At 45.3% G+C, this 21,975-nt stretch overlaps 1 protein-coding gene across 1 annotated transcript in view; it reads left to right on the forward strand.

Moving 5' to 3' along the window:
* DUSP4 (dual specificity phosphatase 4) overlaps positions 1 to 20,756 on the forward strand; it is a 47,892-nt gene extending 27,136 nt beyond the window's left edge. Inside the window, exons 2-4 of the mRNA XM_069626091.1 lie at positions 7,117 to 7,253; positions 17,423 to 17,639; positions 18,533 to 20,756. Coding sequence (XP_069482192.1) covers positions 7,117 to 7,253; positions 17,423 to 17,639; positions 18,533 to 18,906 — 728 coding nt within the window. The 3' untranslated portion in view covers positions 18,907 to 20,756. The remainder of the gene's footprint in view (positions 1 to 7,116; positions 7,254 to 17,422; positions 17,640 to 18,532) is intronic.
* Positions 20,757 to 21,975: the final 1,219 nt, after the last annotated feature.

Below are 21,975 nucleotides of genomic sequence, written 5' to 3' on the forward strand. Positions count from 1 at the left end.
TGACTGAGTTTGGGCAAAGGATTCCCGAAACTAACATTCATTGTTCAAATGTATTAGTGCCATTTTGATGTAATCATTTGTATTTGAGTACGATCATCTCACCTTTTCTGCTTGTTTGACTGTTATGTCATCTTTACTCATTGTGATTTCTTTTCTTTCCATGAATTTATGGTTGTCTTATATTTGTTTTTTGCTTAGCCAAATATATTTTTCGTAGGACAGCCTTTTCGAAGATGTCAATAGGTAAAAGTGGATAAAAACATAAATCCATGTTTTTAATTTTGTTTAATCCTGTGAGATCCAGATCTTTTGCGAATGTATCAATTGTATGAAATTGTCATCTTCCTGAATGTTATTTCGTGCATAAAAAGTGCCCATTTTTGTATTTTCAGAGTGGTTGGCACTTAGTAATTGGCAACATGCTCACCCGAAAGGAAATTAGACCTCGGACACATACAAAACTAAGAATTGACTCGGTTTTTTTTTTTTTTTTTTTTACCATGGCCTTTTGAATATCGTTATTGGCATGGTACTTTGCGTTTTTAAATGGCGGACTAGCATACATTTTTCCAGGAAATTTTAATAAGGAAAACAAAGGTGACAATTGACTGTCGAAATAAAAAGTGAGAACACACTACTCGAATCCATTTTGATCAAGACCACGCAATTCTAACAATTCACATATCTTCAAGCACAGATTTAGAATGCATAAGATTTTGTGTTCTGGTAAAAATTCAATGTCGGGTGCATCGTATTACATCATTCTCTTGTTCCATTATTGTGCAGAACTATTGTTTATAATATACCCTCCTGAAGAACCATCGAGAGCAATGGGGAAACACGTGTGGGGGGAGGAGGAGTGGGTTAAAAAACAAATCTAAGAGTACACGAATAAAGTGCAAATTGGAGCGCAATAAATACAGTATTTGTAATTCATCCTTACAGTTTATAGCATTGGGCAGTCTCAAAGGCGAGAGTACACATTTATGCAGTTCATCAAACCAATATTTAATTAAAACCAAGAACTCTCCCATCAGTTGTGTTTAAAGCCTGCAACATTTATCATAATAAATTCTATACCTAATCTCTAAAAGTGCTATACATATAACGTATTTATCACCAAACCGAAGTTGGTACTCTTTATTGGCATCAAAAGGATGAAAGGGCGATTTGGCTTTGCTGGGATTCGAACCTACAGTTTGCCGCTCAAATGGCTGAGCTATCTTATTGGCCAACATCCATCAGAGGTCAGTCAACTGAGTATTGACTGAAGTATAATAATCTGTGCCTAGATGTTGGGCGAACAATGCATAAAGTGCTACATAAAGTTAGATACCTATCTGGATTATCACAGGGACTGGATTTGCTGAATTTCCATTTCAATTACAAATGTAATTTCCTTTTGTTTTAACAGTGCTTGCACTTCTGAAGAGTTGGGTTTTGGGTTGTTTTTAAGAGGCTAGAACACCTGTGATCGCTCACCTTTGATCAAAGACTCTACCACTGACAATTTATAGTAATGTACCCCACTGACTGCAAGGTTGAAGGGATTTAAACTAGATCGTGCATACTCATCATTGTGTGCACTGACTTTATAATTAGAGTGTAAATTAAATAAGTGTACAAATGATCTGCCTCTGCATGATTATGCGTAAAGCACAAACTGCAATCGACTTGCTTTCACTGGACAAAAAGCAGAATTTGTTGTGAGATGAATTCTCCATTGCAGCTTAGTTTTCCATTTTATTAATTATGCAATATTAAAATGCTAGGAAAATATGCAGTGCTTATGTTTGCTCCATGAGCGTCTACTCACAACCCAGCAGAAGCTGAACAGACAATGTATTGCGATATGCAGCTCTTTTTTGAAAGGCTTCAGACAAAAATAAATCAGTTTCAAAGGCTTTTCTCCATGGCTTGCAATTACATCCATGTAGATTAAAACAAATCAGAGGAAGCGTTGTTTTCTGTCAAGTAATCTGACCTTTGCTCTGCCCTCTGCTGTGTCTAAATGTACGCACCGTTGTATTTGCAAGATTTTCATACATAAAAAGGCCTAGTACGACCCTCATCTGGAGGCCTGGCTTGAGTGCATTTCTCTTAGGTAGAGTGGGTTAAACTAGTTACTCGACCTGCAGGTCTAGTGGATTTTTTTTTTTATAATTTGCTAGGCCTGACTTATCTCACTAATGTTCTACTTGAGTGTTTTTCCACCAGACATTAACAAAAGTAATAGAATTGCTGCCACCTCCTGGAAGAAATCTGTCAAGTACTATTCACTTTGGCAAACGAGTGCACAAACAGTATTTCATGATGTTCAATGACAGACTGGCTACCAGGCTTGCAGAAATAAAAGGAATACCGAAACGAGTAAAGAAATACAAAATGAAGAGTGATATTGGAGATGCTAAGGAGGAAATGTATTAAAATGTCAACTTTACAAGTCGAGTTGGCTTGCTTCAGACTTTTAACGTACACTACTAATGGCTGGTTGTGTGATGGCAAATAGTTTAGCGTTGCAGAATCTACTTGTTACTTGGTTTTTGCGTTGGACACGCTTTGTAATATTTTTGAGGTGGGTTTAACACTATGACACTTGCTATGTTTGGGTAATGTGGGCCCAGTGCAGTGGGACCAACTGCTCTAAAAACAAGTGCTTGCCCTCTGCTGGTGATCCTAGATGGCGTTGGTTTGCGACTTACTGGCCATCCCTAGAGTCCAGTAAGGATCCCTGTAGCCCTTGTACAGTTTGTCTTGGGTGAGCACAAAGAGCAGATGCATCAAAAGACTACTGTAGTAGTCTCAACCAGTAATCCAGTAGTGTCAATGTTTCTTGAAGGTGGTAATGTAATAGGTTTGCCTGTTTTCACTGCGCCTTTGCCTTGCTCTCCAGTTGAACGATACGCATGTTTATGCAAACTACTAGATCGTGTGAGTTTGTAATTTGTCTAGAGTAGGTCCTTGACGAATGTGGCAATTAGTGTACTTCTTGTTGCTGTTCTATGCCTCGATTCTGGGTTAGCAGCTGTTGCCATATTTTGTACTGGATGAACGGTTAGTATTTGTCACGAGTGGTTGAATATCATTTCTGGGTAAAGATTTTGCAGTTGAGGTGATGTGATCCTTCCAGTTACTGCACTGCTACCCCTACAGTTGGAGACACAATGGGTTGCTGTAGAATTGTCGCCTGCATAGATCAGTCTGCCTGTGGCTCTGTCTGCTCTGGTTCTTGGTCTGTGGACCTGTGCTCTGTACTAGCCTGTGCTCTGTACTAGCCTACTTGCTTCGTAATCTGAGGGGAATCCTAGTGTTCGGCTACAGATGGCTTTTCATGTTGTCGTTTGCTGAACTGATGGCTACTTTTCTTACTAATTGTTTCTTTGCTTTTATTGGGTGGTGCAGCCCCAGTACCGTGTAATGAGCCTTTGCCACCTTCGTGCACATCTGCTAGGTAACTTTGGATCGTAACTTTCTCTCCACTCGTTGGTGTTCAGTAGGTGTGTGCTGTACCTGGGCCCCACGCATCCTGATGGGGATGGAGGACCGGAGACAAATGATATTTTCAGGAAACGAAGTGCACTCCCGCCCTGCCCTGATAGTTGAGGCTCATTGGCCCTTTTATTCAAAAGTGGTTTACTCCTTAATCACGATATGCGGTGTACACATTGCATTCTCAGCTTTTCAGGTGGGCGCCTAACCTCGATTGAAGACTTGTACATTTTCTCTGCATCTGTCTTGTATAGCTGTTTGCAGTGTTCATTTACAATAGACGGTTTCCAATAAATTTTGTTAAAGGTTTTTCATGATTGCGCATAAAAGGGGCGTGTAAAAACGTGGCAAACCACGTTCTTTTTTTTTTTTATTTTTGTGCAACCGGATAGCAATTTATTTTTGATGCTTGGAATGTGCACTTTAACAGATCACCAGTTGTGTTAATACTGGATGTTTTGGGTTTGTTAGGCAATCGTATGTAGAACAGTAAGTAGCCCGACTTTGCATCAAAAGCACCTTTTCATTTAAAAAAGGCTTTTAAGGGGATTGGGATCTTAGCTTTATTTTGGTTTACGTAAAAGCCGATTGATAGAAGTTAGTTACGTATTTCACAAAATGCATTTTGGAGATGCATGGGAAGACGCTTTGAAGGTCGAAACACCTTGTGCTGGCCCATCTAAGGATGTGGTCTGAATGTTTAATAAGAAACCCGTAATGACTGCCCCATAACGTTTGTAACTTTTTTGCACTAGTTATGCAGGTAACCTGATGGTCCAGTAAATCACTCAACATTTTAATTCTTTATTTTATTGTGTGATATATATGAAACACCGTTTCCTACCAAAAACGAAATTCAGTGTGGGGCTCTCTTGGAGAAGTTATGGTTCTGCTGCAAAACCAAAAAGACAACTTTGCTTTTTTCTCAAGCAACCATAAGTGCGCCACGGAAACGCATCACGGCCACCACTACTCTGAATTTACTCCTTTTCGTTTTCCTAGGTCCACATCTTTTATTTTTTTACACTTTATACGTTAAGGCCAGCAGCAAAAAAATTCAAACGGACCTTTTTAACTTGTTTGGGGGTCTTTACGTTGCTGCTTATGTCAGTGGGTCGACACATGTGGCGTGATAAGGTACGACGTCCTTTTCATCACCAGGCTTTCTCATAAACTATACATTGCAGTGTGTCCACGTTGATTTAGAAACCATGACCTGGGATAATTTTGTGCTTTATATATTTTTATTTTTGAGGTACAGAATCCTACATTTTGACTAGACGGAGCCTTCAGCTCTGCCCAGGACACTCCTGAGCCACTAGATGTGCTTGCTGGGCGTGGCCTCCGGCCATACCCAGAGGCTACTTTTGCTGTGGCAGGGACTTCAACCTGCTCAGACCGCCATTCTGGATTCAGCCTGCAGGTGAGGGCAAAACATATGCGCTAATAATACGAGTACCCCCTGTCCCACTTTCCCTTATTTATTTTTGTTGATTTTTTTTTTTTTTTTTTGTGGAAAGGTATGCACTGCTTAAAGTAGGGGAGGGATGCAGGTGTGAGTGACGGGCAGCCTGCTCTACTTCGATCTGTATGTGGTTTTTGGTTGCATTTAAAGCCACCTATAAGATGAACCTGTTGCATTAGAATACAGATAGGGTGATTGGCACAAGTGGAGGGGCACACAGCTTCTAGGTGTTCGGTTATGTGCCCACCCAATGAGTACCCAGGGCCCTGCTGGGCCATTCCCAACAAGTTCCTGCCCAAAAAAAAACCTCATCGGGAACTCTGATCTCTCCAACCAAGCATTGCTATCAAACTTTGCACTCCACGTGCCTGTCAAGTGTTATTCCAAAGTGGTCGTTTGAGAACAACTTATTGCAGTTAAACACGCTACTGATAATCAAAATATCTTAACCAGGTCTGCCTTCAGCCATTTGCTTTAAAAGCAAGCACTATGCCTGTCCTCCACCGAAGGCATGTTAAAACAAGCATTGAAACCGACAGTTTTCGCTTGTGTATGTATTGGGCTTTTGCCATATGCCCAGGCCCTCCACCACTTTGCTGCTGCTACCATTACTGTCCACTTGATGCATGGGAAATGCATTCCCCATGCCTACACAACACCAGTCAAAACTGTTGTCTTTGCCAATACTTTATTTTTGAAAGTGAAGCAGGACTGCATGGCTCCCCTCAACCGAGATGCCTGCCGAGGTTTGATATGAGACGAAAAATAAGACGATCACCTTTTAACTTACTACTTTATAACTGCGTGAAATGTTACTGCGAAGATTTACTTTTGCAGTCCGTGCATGAATTGTGAAGCCCTGGCGAAAATGTGTCGTCCTGCGCCGCAGCTGAATAAATTGCCCTGGACCCTGGTTAACGGCCATCCCGTCATTTAAGAGAGGAAAAAATGTGGGTTGTGGGAAGTTCAGTAATCCTATTCCACATCCCAAATGTCCACGGTATCCCATCCCTTCAGTTATTCCAGTTTGCTGTTCTCTTACTCTCCTTCTGTGCCTCTTTTGGCATGCTTTCCTTTATCACTACAACAACCAACCCCCCCTGCAGTGCTCTCCATGCAATCCTTCACAATGTTTGTTAATAAGAAACTTGATGTAATGCGATCAGCCTACCAAGTTGTGAACTCGATGCTAAGGTTTAAGGCAACCTTCTTCTCACCCTCGGTTTATGAAATGGCATACCAACATGCCAGGCAATGGTGCGGTCTATGGCTGCCTGTGCCAAATGCCTTTAATTGACTCTGCAGGGATATTGGCACTGACCTCCCCGCCCCCAAACCCCACTTGCGTCGTTTCCTCCTGAACCCCGTACATCCAATCTTTAAAGGTATACTTGTCTCTTGCACACTGTTATAACTTCGGGAGTGCCAGTAGTTAATCTTTTTAGCTCGAAATGTTGGCATAGGGCGCATGATGTGTCCACCACCACCACCGCTCCCCCTCCTCCGCCTTAAAAGTGCAAGCAAATTGGAGCCATGGTAATGGAAAAATGAGCTCTTCCATTTCCATAGTGGGCTGCAAGCAAAGATTGTGTGGGTGGCTGGTGGGGTGTAAAGACGGTAAAGGTTTTCATTTTGTTTGTGTGTTGGAAGGGTAGCTTAACCCACTATATCAATTTGGCCTGCAATCAGATATGCTAATACCGTCAACCGGCTTCTCAGAACCATGTTTGTAGCCTGCTTTTCCATACTAAAGAGCAGCTGCTCGTCTAGCCCCCGTGGTGCCGGTGTTTCCTTCAAAGCAGAGGGGGAGGCCTTCTTCCTGCAACTATCCTATGTAACCCACTCCTCGTTTGCCCCACAATTTACTTCTCCCTAAAAGCAATTTGTAACCAAATGAGGCAGCATTAATCCTTACCCATAGGTTCTGCTCCGCCCCCAAACCTGGGTTGCGGAGGCAGGAGTGCTAGTCCATTGATAAAACCTATGCCGCGACTCTTTGCAGAGTAACAAATCTAAATGTTTCTTTTCATTAATAGCTTGATTGTTTTCCCTCGTGGCACTTTTGTAGTGTTCCAATGCTTTGTCAAAAATGCATCTTGGCCTCTTCGTGACTAGAAGCATTGAAGAGACATTGCACTCATCATTTTTACTTTGATTTTCAGGTGGTTATGAGGGATTCTACTCTGAATACCCAGAATTCTGTGCAAAAATGAAATCCCCATGTAGTGCTCCACCTCTGGCAATCGCCGAGCCTCCTGAGGCTGGCTGCACGTCTTGTGGCACACCACTTCATGACCAGGTAAAGTTCATAATCTGCCTGTGTGCAAAATGTACAGTACCAATTTGGTGATTTCAGTTGTAACCTTGTAGGGGAGTGAGGGTGCAGGAGGGGAGTGAGCAAATTGCTAAAGCGTTCCATTTTAAAATGTTAGATATCTTGAGCATGATCATAAATGGGTATTTTAATGCATGCAGCATTGTTGTTTTTCTTTGAATATTTGTTTTTATTAAACCCCTTATAAAACTATACTAATTCAAGGACTCTGGACTTTCTCCAAATGGTGGGCTTTATGGAGTTTTGGGTTTTCATCTGAAAGACGATTGACCACTTCTCTTGCATGGGGCCTGGCATGGATTCACATGCTCATGAATATTCCCCATCCGGCTGGGAATCCTCGGTAAAAAGAAATAGTTTCACTTTTGAAACTGTATTTTCACTCTAAACCAATAACTGCCCTCTGGGTCATACTGCCCCATCCAATGACGGTCCTCTCCTTAAGCCCCGCCTCTGGCAGGCCAACTGCAGGAAGGGGATTTCTTGACCTAGAGGATGCATACTTCCATGTCACCAGCCATAGGTTTGTTCGGTTCGTGGGCCAAGGTCAACACTACAGCCCCCAGGGGCCTCACAAAATGCCTGGCCCGGTGGCGGCCCACCTGCGTCTTCAGGGCGTGTACCTGGACCACTGGCTGGTATGCGCCCGCTGAGCACGCAAAGGAGCCAGTGCAACTGCTGACAGAACTGGGGTTCGCTATCCGAAGTCCTGCTTAACACCATCACAGAAAGCGCTGTTCTCTGTGCCAGACTCAACACGGTGGCTTGCCTGGCATCCCCCTCGTAGGAGAGGATAGCGGCCATTCAAGGGAAGGTACAGTGACTGTCGTGGGTGAAGACTGCTACGGTGCGGGCTGTCAAGTCATTGCTGGGCATGATGTCTTCCTGGATCAACCTTGTTCGTCTCTGCTGGTTGCAAAGGCGACCCGACCACCCCCCCCCCCCCCCCGCCGACAGGCATTCTTGGTTGCACATTGCATACAAGTGTCGTGAAGTTTTTCTGATAAGATTCTCCATTCCTTCTCAGCGCTCCACCCACTCAATGAGGAGTTCTGGTGGGCGATAGTGTTGGGCTGTACGTGCCCACCTCGTCCAGGCTTTGGGATTTCAAACCCCTCCAGACCCGGAGACTGTCACCACGGACGCCTTTCTGGAAGTTTGGGGGGGAGCTCACACCGGACTACATGACGGAGGTCTGTGCCTTCTGGAGGAGAAGGATCTGCACATCAACATCCTGGAGCTATGGGCAGTATTCTGGACTCTCAAGTCTTTCCTACTGTCTCTAAGAGGCAAGGTGATAAGGATTGTCACGGAAAACACTGCCATGATTATCGGGAAGCAAGGGGCACCCGATCCCCAGCGCTCCAAGTAAGCTCGGGGGTTGTGGCATTGGGTCATAGGACAAGGGATGTTCCTTGTTCTTTTCCACCTAACAGGTGTCAAGAATACCCTCGTTCACTAACTGCGCCACTGCCACAAGTGGGAACTTCGTCAGAATCAGGTGGCCTGTCTGTCAAATGGGGCAGACCCCAGATCGACCTTTTTGCCACGGTGGCAAACTCCAGATGCCACCAACCGAGGAGAGGGGTGGGGAAATCAGGGGGGGGGTCATTATCCTTCATGTGGGAAGATCTGTTTCTGTACGCTTTCCCCAGTTTCCTCTCATACGTGTGATCAACACACTGTTGGTGCAAAATTATACACATCGCCCTTGCATGGCAGAGGCAGATTTGGTATCCGGACCTACTCAGCCTGTCGGTGACTACTCCAGTCAAGTTGCCGGTACTTCAGATCTGCTCACCAGGGAGAAAGGCGCTATCCTTAATCACGACCCAGGATCTCTGAACCTGAAGGGCTGGAGGTCCTCGCCAAAGCCAGGGTGTCCATAGGGTGCTATGGCCATAAGTGGGAAAAGTTTTTCTACGTGGTGCCGGTCGCAGAAGATTTCCCCTCGAGCCCCAGATTCATCCATACTTGGCTTTCCTTGGCCAACTCTGGCCTGGCTCACGCAGCCATCAAGGTACACCTAGTGCCATCTTGCTCTACACCAGATACCCAGGAATATCCTTGTCGTGGTCCCACATCCTGGGAACTGAACTTAGTCCTGACAACTCGGGTCACCTTTTGAACCTATGCATCAATTCCCCACTCCAGCTTCTCTTGTGGAAGACTGCGTTCCTTGTGGCCATCACCTCAGCCAGATGAGTGGGTGAGATCCAGGCCCATGTCTTGCAAGCAGCCATACCTGACTTTGCACGACTCGAGGTTGGTGCTGCATACGCACCCCACATTCATGCCAATGGTCCTGACAGAATTCCACCTCAGTGTTGCCAGTTTTCTTCCCGAACTCTCCTGCATACAAATTCAATGTGGCAGGCGCTACGTTTTTGGAAGACTTCTCAATTGTTTGAACTTTGGACTTGTGAATCATGGAAGGCCTTGTCCAAGGCTTCCATCTCATGCTGGCTCTCTGGATGCATCATGCATGGTCATTGGCTGGCTAACGGGCCTCTTGCGGGCCGTACAAGAGCCCACTCCACCAGAGCGATCGCTGTGACAGCGTTCCTTTCTGGTGTGCGCCTACTGAACATCTGCAGGGCTGCGACGTGGTGGTCCATGCATACCTATAAGGTTCTACTGAGTCGACCGGGATTCCATGGAGGAGTCAGTCGGCCAGGCAGTGCTATGCAACCTGTTCACTTGAGGGCAGTTTGGTCCAGGGGTGTTAATTGCTTCAGTTGAGCCCTGCCACCTCCCGTGGTGTGTAATGTGTGCTGCTGTGTAATTGTTCATGAGTATGTGAATCCATGCCAGACCCCCATGCTGAAGATGGTTTACGTTACTTACCTGAAATTGTTCTCCAGTATGGATTTGCATGCAAACCCTCCCTCGGGCCCCTCTGCGGCTTTTCTTGATCATACTGCTACTTTACGTGCTTACCAAATCTGAAGATGGCTGCCAGAGGGTGCTTGGGGAGAGGACTCTCATTGAATGGGCGCAGTATGACCCAGCAGACAGTGATTAGGTTAGAGGAGAAATACAGTTGTGAAAATTATCTTTTTCTGAGGATTCCCGGCCGACGACTGGGAATATTCATGAGCATGTGTATCCATGCCAGACCCATGCTGGAGAACAATAGTTAAAGGTAAGTAACTTAAACCTTGTCACTCTAGTAGTGACCAACCCACACCTTTGCAAGCCTTAACTGTGTTACTGTATTCTAGAAGCTGCTATTATTGAAGGGTCTCTGGGAAGCATAGGGACATTTTCAGGGAGGAAGGAGGTTTTGGTATATCCATGGCTACCATAATTTCTCTTGGGTGTTTTTATAATCATTGGTTTTCTGTGATACCGAGGAAAAGTTACATGGTTGCAGTCTTTACTCTACGTCTAAGAAATGTATATTACTGCCAACATAAGACCCTGCCTCCCCCTAAATGATACTAGATTACGGAGGTATTTTAACAAAATGGTTTCTGCAAAAGAGGGCTAGACCTTTCAAAGTGCACCGCTTGCACAGTGGTGGGAGGATGTGATTTTTATTTATTTTTGTTTTTTTTAGACTGGCATTGGTGGTCTTTGTGGAAATAGGACATTGACTGCATCATTTATACATTTTAAAAAGCCTATAGAGAAGTCATTTATTTAAGAGGTTTTGCCTTTTTTGCGATTCAGGATTCCACTCCTTCACTGAGGTCATCCTGTTTGATTACATTGGAGATGCACCTTCAACTTTTCCATTCAATTCTGCCACATTACAGTTGTGGTCTCCTAATTTGTCTGACATGCTGGATGTGCTCGGTATAGCATACACTAACTATGCCGATGACGCCCAAGTCCTCCTTCCCCTTACTGGAGATTACGACCATGATGCAGAAGCTCTCCTCCAGATATATGCCACCATCCAAACATTGAAAGCAATTAACGGCCTCTGCATAAATGGGGATAACACTGAGATTATCATCCTGGGCCCCAAGGAAATTCTTTCCAAACTCAACACTAAATACTCACTCCACCATCGACCACACTAATATAATATAGTCTCTGCATCTGTAAAGACCCTTGGAGTCCACCTAGACTATACTTTTGATGACAAGACAGGTCAGTGCCATCTCTTCTGCCTCTGCTCACACCACTAATAACTGCTATAAAACCTTTCTTACCACAACTGCCTATCCATAGCCACAATAGGAGCCAGACTCGACTATTGCAATGCCCTTCTGGCAGGCACCGCCACTAAAAGACCAACAAGCTCCAAATAATAAATGCACTCTGCGCAGCCCTTCACATTCCAAAAAGGGACCACATATCCCAGGCCAGACGCGAAGCCCACTGGCTCCCTGTCAAGGAAAGGATCAATTTCTAAATTTTCACCCTTACGCACAAATGCATCAACCTCTCCACCCCATCCTACCTATCAAACTAGATCTAAAAACATCTCCGCCCGCCCTACTTGGCGGAGGTGACTAAGGGCCACCATGAAAACCAACTCTGCATACCCTCCATAAAAAGAGGTAACACCGGGGGCATTGGTTTCCCCTACATAGTATCTAATCTCTGGAATGCCCTCCCCAACGCTCTCGGAGCAGAAGCTTCCTTACTCGCATTTCTCAAAACCACACAATCTGAATAAATCAAACCAGCATAGAATGTCAAGCCGTGCAGTGCCCTTGGTCAGGTCATGCTTTCCTCTTCTGCACTCATTCTGTAGTTGGGTTCAATATTGGGGGAGGAGGGGTTGTTTGAATTAGGATAAGACTTGGACTGTGACTAGACACAGCAGTAGCAGTCTTTGCAGCAAAGAGTGGGTTTTTCGGATGGTGGGGGAGGGTAGAGTGGGAGAATGAAGACCAGTTATATAGAGGGCAATTTCATGGAGGTCCACTCTCTGCCCCTGTCTGAACTTTTGGATTTAATATTGTTGCAAACAAAGTAATTGGGGCACAAATGGGTCTGTTTTTGTTCAGGACGGGGTCAGTGACCAGGCAGGGGTTTTATTAAGCACCAACCACCAAACAGATTCTGGCAAATCTGTGGCTCATAATCGCACATAATCCATCTGGGTATCCTCCACGTAGAAATAAAATTCAGAAGCCATGGGTGCTAACAGAGGTTGCGTGGCAGAAGATGTACGGACAGACTGACGGGCATCGGGCCGAACCAAGAGTGGCCCCACAAAGGGGCTAGAAGGAAAAGTACATAGGGAGCAAGAGACGGACGGAGTCTTCCAGAAGGACCCAGACAAGGCCTGTGCTGTCCTTCCCCCACCTCCACTAGGTTATGCTGTAGGATGACGCGGTCGACAAACACTGATGGCACTAGATCAGGCAAGTGATGCTGCCGAACCCTAGCTGGAGTTAGAGTGCGGCACAAGCATATATTTGCAGACCCTGGTAAGAGGAAACTTATCCATAAAGAGCATTCCTCAAGATGGTTGTGGAACAAGGGAGTAACGGCAAAATCAAGTTTGGCTGTGGTCGGAAAAAGCTGGCAAGAATGGACTGATAGAAAGAACTTTTAAAAAGAAAATGAAGGGCCATTTTGTTTCTCCAGGCACAAATGTAGCAATAGGGCAGATTGTCTCCAGATGTTCTTTCAACAAGTATGTTTGACCTCGTCTCATTGGATAATAAATGGATCTGTCCAAGAACTTGTAGGGGCTGGAAGCAGCTTAGGTTAGATGCAGCAGCATGCGATATGTGACGTATTCTATAGGCTGAATGCAACAAATCTAGAATACAGCTAAATGCAAAATTCGATAAATGCAACAAATCTGGGATACAGCAGGATGCGAGAATCGGTAAATGCAGCAGAATTTGGGATCCCGCAAAATGCGAAGATCAAAAAATTCCTCAACTAAGGGATGCAGGCTTGCAGGTTAAGTGCAGCATACGAAATATGAGAAGCAACACAGGCATGTGCTGTAGTGCTAGAATCAACACACAAAGGCTGGGGGTGCCACAATACGCATAGTGTTGAAAGCATGCTGCAACACACTGGAGTTAACTAAATGTTTCACAACGGTGCATCGACTTGAGGACAAAGCGTGCACTATTGAACATGTAGCAAGCAAAAGTACTCAATGAGGTAGAGTAATGGTATTGTGACAAGCTGGCATCAGATCTTACCATTAAGGTTTTTGTTGAACGGGCTCACTCGGTGACGGGGTGGGAGGTGGGGGGGGGGGGAGAGGGTGACTTGGAATAGTCTTGTGGCTGGTGAGTATTACCGGTCAGCCTCTAAAGATGGTTGTGAACCATAGGCACGGAGCAGGGACCCAAACGCAGGCGAGATAGGCATGTGTGTATATATACACCAGGTGGTGCTTACCTAGACTGCAAGGCTACTAGCTCCTGGGCTCCCAGGCCTGGGCAGGGGGTGAGCTGGGCGCCATTAGCCCCTGCCACGCCAGTTCGGGGGGGGGGGTCTTTAAAGGGCTCCATCGAGCTGGCAGAAGGCGTGTCGGGCACCTCATTGTTATGACATGAGCCTGCTCATCTAATAACAGGGTGCTGATACGCACTATTGATATCATTACCTCTCTGGCAAGGAGGCTTAAAAGTGTCACTTCCTGTCCCCGCCCTCTGACCAGGGGCACGCGTGGGAAGGAGGGGCGCCAATTCGCCCAGGGCGCAGCCCCCAAGGACGGCCCTGCGTGGCCCGATGCGAACAGACTCAAACAGGGGCTTGAGCGCAGGCCTTGCGTGTGGAGCCGGCTTCGTGATTGGGCAGCTTTGAACAGCTGCTGCCCAATCTGGTTTTGTGGTCGGGTAGCGAAGAGTTAACACTCCTGTGTTAACGCAGCATACATTTTGTAGATGGGCTCTCTGCTCTTAGACTGGAGGTAGAACTTGGTGTCCTATCAGTGCTGCAATGTCAGGGCTTGTGCACTGATGCTATTGTAGCTGTGCAGCAGCTAAGTGTCTCTCGAGAGCAAAAAATAAAGTGGAATTAAGTCGCCGTTGAGAGCTGCGTTATTCAGAAGGCTATTGCCCACAAGGGCTTACACTTGTATTTTTTTTATTTTTTGATGCGGCGCACGGGTGCACTGGCTCCAGCCAAGTGCTTAACGCCTTGGATCAAGTAGCTCCTTCTCGACTGCGTCGTATACATGTACACTAACTTCCAACTGCACCATTTTTCGAACACTGTCTTTTCGCCTGACCTCATTAATTTGCCATGATTCACAACACATGGGGATGGAGTGAAATACCTGATAAAGATGGCCCACCTATGGACACTAGAACAATGGGCGTTCTCCTGCTTCCTGCCCTTCCTCCCCAACAGTTTGTGCTTTGAAGTGGCCGTACCTTGCTAATAAATACATTTAGCAATTTAATTACACAAATTCACAAGTTGACCACAGGCGCTTGCATTTTTTTTTTTAAGATCATAGTTTGTGGGTCTCTCGCTACCTCTGCCCCTACTACAAACCCTATAAATAAAGGGTAATTGCTTCAAATGGAAACAGTTTTACTCTCCTGACTTTAAGTTTATACGCAGATATAGAAGGGGAAAACGGGGCACTCGGCTATAATGACCATACCTGCACACACATGCAGGAAAGGAAACCTCCATAATCTCAACCGGGAAGTGTTCACAATCACGCACTGCGTCAGTTGGCTGAACTCCCTCCACATTGTTCATGGATTTTGTTGTACAAATACAATATCGCATGAGGGAAGGTGTTGAGTGATGCAGTGCCCTGTCTTGACTCAGCCATTCACTCGCAGGCACGTTCCCATACATTCACTCGCATACTCATTCACCCTAGATGCATATAAACATCCACCCATCAAAGACTCCTCTTCGATGCGGGTATCGGGCTCCCTGAGTTGCGCCACACTGACAGGAAGCGGGCGCTCTCCAGTCCCTGCTTCCTTGTTCCTGTCATGCGCAAAGGGTATCCTCCGTTGCAAAGAAACGTCCCCGTTGCACAGCAGTACTGGATCTTTCATCCTACGTGCAACAGGGACGTGGAAAGAAATCCTATCAGAAGTCGATTTCCGACTGCTGAATTAAAAGATGTCTTTCAGAAGCGCTGTGAGGCTGGACCCTATTGTAGAAGATGGCATGGATCTGATCTACCACCAGGAAGCAGGTTTGATAGAGGGCAGGACTCTAAACTGAAAGGTCTGCCCCAAAACAGTAACGCTTAGGAAGGGGCTAGGTTTTGACACTTGCACAATAGGAATATGTGCATCCTGCACATCCTATGGAGCAGAGAAAATATCTGCTTACCATGGGATGGGTGAGCTGTTGTGGGGTAACCCTCTTGAATCTGATGTCCCTGATTATTAATTTATGCCGTCTTTGAGATGCAATACGGGATTCTACTCTCCCACAACTTCTGGATCAATCAAAAAGAGGAAAAGAAACTGCTGATGTAGTTTTCTTCTGACGAGATGTATTCCTGTCAAAAAGTCTGCACACTTTTCTGGGTAGTGGCGTCTCTTGAAACCTTTAAGATGGCAGAGTAGAAGCAAACTAGTTTGGTAGCCATCTCAGATTAGCGAGTGTGCCCACATATCTGAGATCATCTGATTCCAAAACTGGAAGGCAATCCGATCACCACCCACTGGGTCAGCTGACTCTGGTGGATGGTTCGGAGCTAGACTAGGAAGAGACGGTTGCAGGGGAAATTGACTGAACTACCTTTGGTTGATGTGTGTCTGCTGACCAGGATGTTTTAAGCACCTTGGAATGCCGGCTATTAAGGTTTAGCCTAGAAGGTCCTGCTTGTCCTGACAGCATTTATAGACCCTAGAGGCTCCTGGAGTGGGTGTGACTCCTACATTGTCAAATGTCCGATCTGAGAGCCATTTCCAATTAACTCTGGATAGCTCTAACTTTAGATAGGCCCCTACCCCCTCCCCACCTCCACTCCTTTACTCATTGCTTGTAGAAAGGCCTGTCTTTCAATCAGCAATGTGTGAAGCTGAGCAAAGTGGTAGACTTACCCAGTAAATGGCTTCCACTTTCCCGTTCAGAGTGTACAGGACTAGCATCTTCCAAAGGTATCAGTGTGGTCGATTTTAGTCCAAGGTCTGGGATCTGCCTGGACTGTGTAGTCTCCCTCCCACGAAGTAGTTTTCAAAAATGTCATTCATCTTAAGCAATACGTAGTGTGAAAATTTCACTTCAATCGATCTTAATCTCACCAAACACATCACCAGCCCTCCCACAACCAATCTAACCAAAATCTTTTCTTTAGCACTAACCCAATCCTAACCCTAAACTAGGCATCGCAAGCCCACATAGCGAACACGTCGACAAAAAAGCAGTGCTGCTAGGGTATTTTTCAGTTGCATTTTTTTTTTAAAATTATTTTTACAACTTTGTGTGGCGACTTCATCACTGCAGTTTTTTTTTCTTTCTCACCTGCTATATTTTTTTTGTTTGCAAGATTTTCACTGGATACCCTTTCAATTAGCTCAAAAGCATTCATTACTCCCTTGTCATGTTAACGCTAAAACGCTAAGTTCCATAGACCTACTCTGGATCGTCCAGTTTTGATAGCGGTTGTTATACGCGTCCCACTGCATTTTGTGAAATGCTGTTTAAAATGGCACACAATTGGTTTGCCACTGATTAGTCGAGACAGATCCACATTAACTTCTGATGTCCAGTGGCTCCACCCAACCCCCCATATGTTAATCTGAAAGCTGGAATTACATTTGTGAATTGTTTTCTCCCCAGTGAACAATAAGGACATTGGACATGGAATGTAAGTTTAGCAGCTGCATACAAGTATTTAATTTTGGTATAAATGCTGCAAAATGTACATGGTTTATTCTCTTCTTGCAAAATTTAAAACCAATGCCGCAATATGTTGGTGGTTTGTATTGTTCAGTGGCTGACAACTGGAGGTGAACTTCAGGGATTTTTATTATATTTATTTTTGATGCGTGTGCTTGTTTCTGCACTGGCTGTGAAGCAGAGACCAGCCTTGAAGAGCTTGTATCTATAGAAGGGGCATCTAGTGCCTACTGTCCTTTCTTAAATGAGCAGGGACGTTGCACTGTAACGAAAATTGGCACTTTGCGCAGTTTTGTGCCAGCGAGCCTGAACAACAACCTTGGGTGCGGTACATTGTTCTGCTCGTCGTACTGACCCGGTTTTTTGTTTTACAGGGCGGTCCCGTGGAAATACTTCCTTTTCTGTACCTCGGAAGCGCGCACCATGCTGCTCGGAGGGATACGCTCGACTCCTTGGGGATTACAGCCTTGTTAAATGTCTCGGACTGCCCGAATCACTTTGAAGGGCACTTTCAGTATAAAAGCATTCCTGTTGAGGACAACCACAAGACGGACATCAGCTCCTGGTTCTTGGAAGCCATAGAGTTTATTGGTAAGTCTTTATTTCTGGAGACTTTTGTGTATTGGTTTACATAATCGCAGCTGGGGTGAGGAAAGGGAGGCTGACTTCCCTCTACTCCCCCCCCCCCCCCCCCCTGATTAGGAGTGTAATTATGCGTGATTCCGTGGATGCACGGGCCATCATTTTCCAAGTTTAAGTGTTGGTTTAGGACGGAATCGTACCAGTACTGCAACCACATAAGGTCGCCTGGTACAAAAACGCAATTCTCTGTATGTAACCAAGTTTCTCAAGCGCCCAGGGTTTGGTGCGCGATACAAATACAAAAAAATGTGGGTAGGGGTTTGCAGGGGTGTCTCCTGATTCTGATAAATGGAGAGCGGTGGACAAGAACGTTTAAGAGGGGGGACAAGAACGTTTAAGAGGGGAAATTAAGGGACCCACCAGTGCCGACCCTAAACTGACGCCGGCAGGGATCGACTGAAGAATACCCTGTAAAAATAGCTTTTTTTTCCGTGGTTGGCTATGTACCATCGATCAGTCCAATTTCAAATGTTTGATCTGTAGCTGGCTTTTGTGTGCTGCCCATGTGAAGTGCATTGCTAGAAGCAATCAACCTTTGATTTATTAGGCGCGAAGAGCCACCTGCTCCTTCTCCCAACAGCTCAGCCCTGTCAGAGCATTCGGCAGACTTGGTGCTGCGATCCTCATTAAGCATGGACTAGGGCCGTTTCCGCCTACGCCACTCTGCAAGTGCACTAGAAAGTGGATTTGATGTCACACCAAACTGTGCTACAAAAGTGAGGTAGAAATCAACAAAGGCAGGCTTTGTGTAGAATAGCATATGTGGTAAGACTGTTTATTAATTTGCACATTGGTGTAATACATTTTCACATCCCATTTTAAGTAAATCTGTTCTTTTCTAGATTCAGTGAAGGGCTGCCAGGGTCGTGTTCTCGTTCACTGCCAGGCTGGCATTTCCCGCTCAGCCACCATCTGCTTGGCCTATCTGATGATGAAGAAGCGCGTGAAGCTGGAGGAGGCATTTGAGTTTGTCAAGCAGCGCAGGAGCATCATCTCACCAAACTTCAGTTTCATGGGCCAGCTGCTGCAGTTTGAGTCGCAGGTCCTGGCCACCTCTTGTGCTGTGGAGGCTGCCAGCCCTTCTGCAAACATGCTTGAGCGTGGCAATGCCACGTCTCCGGTGTCTACCTTTGCTTTCAGCTTCCCAGTGTCTGTGGGTGCCCCCGCCAGCCGCGGCTACCTGCACAGTCCAATAACCACATCTCCCAGTCGTTAAGCAAACTACGCCTCAAGCTGTCCACTGCTGAGCAGAGCCTTGGCATACGAACAGGAGGACGCACTGCTGGGTAACTGACTGTTGGCAAAATGGCATGACTGCTGCCAAGCAGGCAAACCTGAACTGGCAATAAAAGACCAACGTCAACCCGTACAGAAAACGTTTGTCACAAAAGCAATAATGACTGACTGGATTTCTAACTTCACAGATGTAAAGTAACTTTTTGTACTCCTAATGTCTTGCCTCATTTTATTTTTATTTATCACGCCATCTAGACCAAGATCCAACGTGCATTAGTTGTCCATGTGGCTGTCTATCGACATTATTCTTAGACCAGACAGTCCTAAACTGTCTGGCAAGGTTTTAAAGTGGCTTGCAAAACCTGATTTAGGCATATTTATTATGTTCATTTGAGCCATCGAAGCTAACATGTACCAAGGTCTGGTTGCAGCGTGTGGTTAATTTGTGAACTTGGGCACAACCACTCCACACCTATGCCCTTTTGTTTTGGAAATGAACCAGAATGAATCTCCAAGGTGCATAAGCAATAAGAGGGTGGTCAGATAATCGGATTTTCTACGGTTCCAAGTAAGCACGACTCCCTTAAATGGCATACATCTTACAGGGACACATGTGCAAGTGATGGTGCCATGGAAGGGCACAGAAGTGGTGTAGGAAATCCAGGGAAGAACGCAATATTGATACACATGTATACAAGAAATGGGTTCAGTAAGCCACGTGCCATGCCTTGGCTGCAGTTTTGTTGTTGTGCAAAAAGGGGTGTGAATGTGAGAAACTGGCTGGTGGCCATTATTTATTTTGGGGGTGGGGGTACATTAAACATGTGACTTTTTGAATCTCGAACCTGAGAAAATGCCTTGCAGTGGACCCCAAAGGCTTCATTGTGTTCTAGGTTGTGCGTTTCCTTTTTTCAGGATGAAAGGGTCTCCCTGAAAGTGTGCACAAACACTGTACATCTGCACTTCTACACCAAGCTTTCTGAGGCTTATGGTTTCGTACCAACTGAGCCTTTATCTCCAATAAATACGATTTGGTGGAAAATGTGCGTACCTCCCCTTCCCTTTTGGACCTGGAGCACTAGAAAGGAGTTATGCTTCAATCACTACTGTAGTTAGTGGTGTGAACAGCACAGGCCACAAAAGAATTTCCCTCAAGTTAGTGAAATTCTGCGCTTCCTATGAAACATGATGGCACTTAAGTAGGTCTTTAGCAGCCTTCAGAAGCACTGCGTTTGCCTCAGTTGCCTGGAGAGGGTCCTATTCTCTACTACTTCGAATGGGCACATTGGTTTTGTTTGTCATATTTCTGGCAGAATGAATGTTCATTGTTTTTTGGTTCCTAACTGAGCACTTTATTTATTGCTGAGAATGTAGTACGATGTGTCTGGCAGTCTCCTTTAAGTGTGTAAGAATCTGGTAATTCATCTCAAATCGGTATGCTGGTAGTTCATCATGCAACTCTTGTCCACCTCCCGCTCGTTTTCAAAAGTAGATTGTACAGAAGCGAAAAATAAAATGTGAACAGGTCTTCCAAGGCTGTGCTTGCGGCTTAAAGGGGTGATTTTAAGTACCACTGCAGCAATCGCTTTCTTGAAGGGGCTACAGTCGAGTTTGGAGGCTGGTTACCACTGAAGGAGGGAGCATGGTTCTTGCTAAATATTGAGAGCAATACAATACTTTGATTTAAACGCGGTGTAAATGGCATAGTGCAAAACTGCATTTCTGAATCCTGTACATACTGCTAATCTACACTGTATGTTTTCTAGACCATGTTTGTTATTTATTGCCTGAAGATCATTTGAAGGAAAATAAATGCTTTTTTCAAAATTGGTGGCTGCTCAGTTGTTTGTGGTGTTAAAGGTTACGGGGAGTTAACATTTCTCCCAATGCATTGACGACTTCATAGTTTCACTCTTTAAACACCGCTCTGTTTGGACTGGCAGGAGTCTGGAACACTAAACGGTAAGGAAGGAAAAGGTGTACTGTGGATGCCTACAAGCCTCTCCAGCATGATCATATATTGATGCAGTTTGCTACCAAACTTCTAGTGCGATGATTCTAGCTGCACCTCTTAAGCCTAGTGGGTTTTGTGTGGAACGTGGCTACTGCTACCCGTAGGGTAACTTGTTTTATTTCTAGCGAGTTGAAGGAATCGTGGCTCCATACCCTTTCAGTAAAATGTCAGCCCTCGAAATGGCATCTACTCTTTGCAAAGTGTAGAGTAGAAGGTGGCCTCTCAGCAGAGACATGGATCTTGTCACCAACAAATGTAAACGCAGAATTCTTTACGAGGGATCATACCAAAGCCAAGCATTACCATGACAACGCACTAATTACCTAGGTAAGTGACTTTTATCACGGCGATTAACTGGTATCCCAGTCTTGGAATCCCAGCCAAATGTTGTTGGAGGCATTAGCACCCTGGTGGAGGAGCACAGCCTGATCATCGTGCACCCCTCATCGCTGCTTCTTAAACTCCCACGCCCCAATGTCACAAGTTAAACCCTCCTCGCCCTCGAATTTTCTTTTGTTCGACTGCTTCTGGTCTCATGCTGCCACCATGTAAACCGAGATGGGACCAGTTCTCGGACATCCTTTTCAGGTTTTTATGGTGACAATGTTCCCTTGCCATTTTTTTGTTTTCTTTTATCACAGGAAATGTCTTTTTCAAAACCATTGGCACCTGTTTTTAATCACTGGTGCTAATGGTGATATTAATGTGTGAAGTGTTGGACATCAGAACATTAATGAACGGATTAAACCTCTTACTGACGTGGGGCAAATCTAGTTAAAAGAAATTCGAGCCACAAGAAACAGAAGAAGCCAAATAAACCTGAGCGGGTGCCCTAACAAAGCGCCCCCACTGGCTGCAGGCATGGCTAACCAAACGTCCGTATTCAGCAAGGACTATGACAAAAATTCGGCCGTGCTATTCACATAAACACTATGCCTCGGCACCTCTTGATGACAGAACGCAGTAAAGACCTACGGCAAATTCAGGCATGCTGAAAACATGGCGAGTCTCTAGCTCTGAAGCCATGCCTACTCC

This window comes from Ambystoma mexicanum, chromosome 6p (genome assembly GCF_040938575.1).
Source record: "Ambystoma mexicanum isolate Mex_15411 chromosome 6p, UKY_AmexF1_1, whole genome shotgun sequence".
NCBI classification, from domain to species: domain Eukaryota; kingdom Metazoa; phylum Chordata; class Amphibia; order Caudata; family Ambystomatidae; genus Ambystoma; species Ambystoma mexicanum.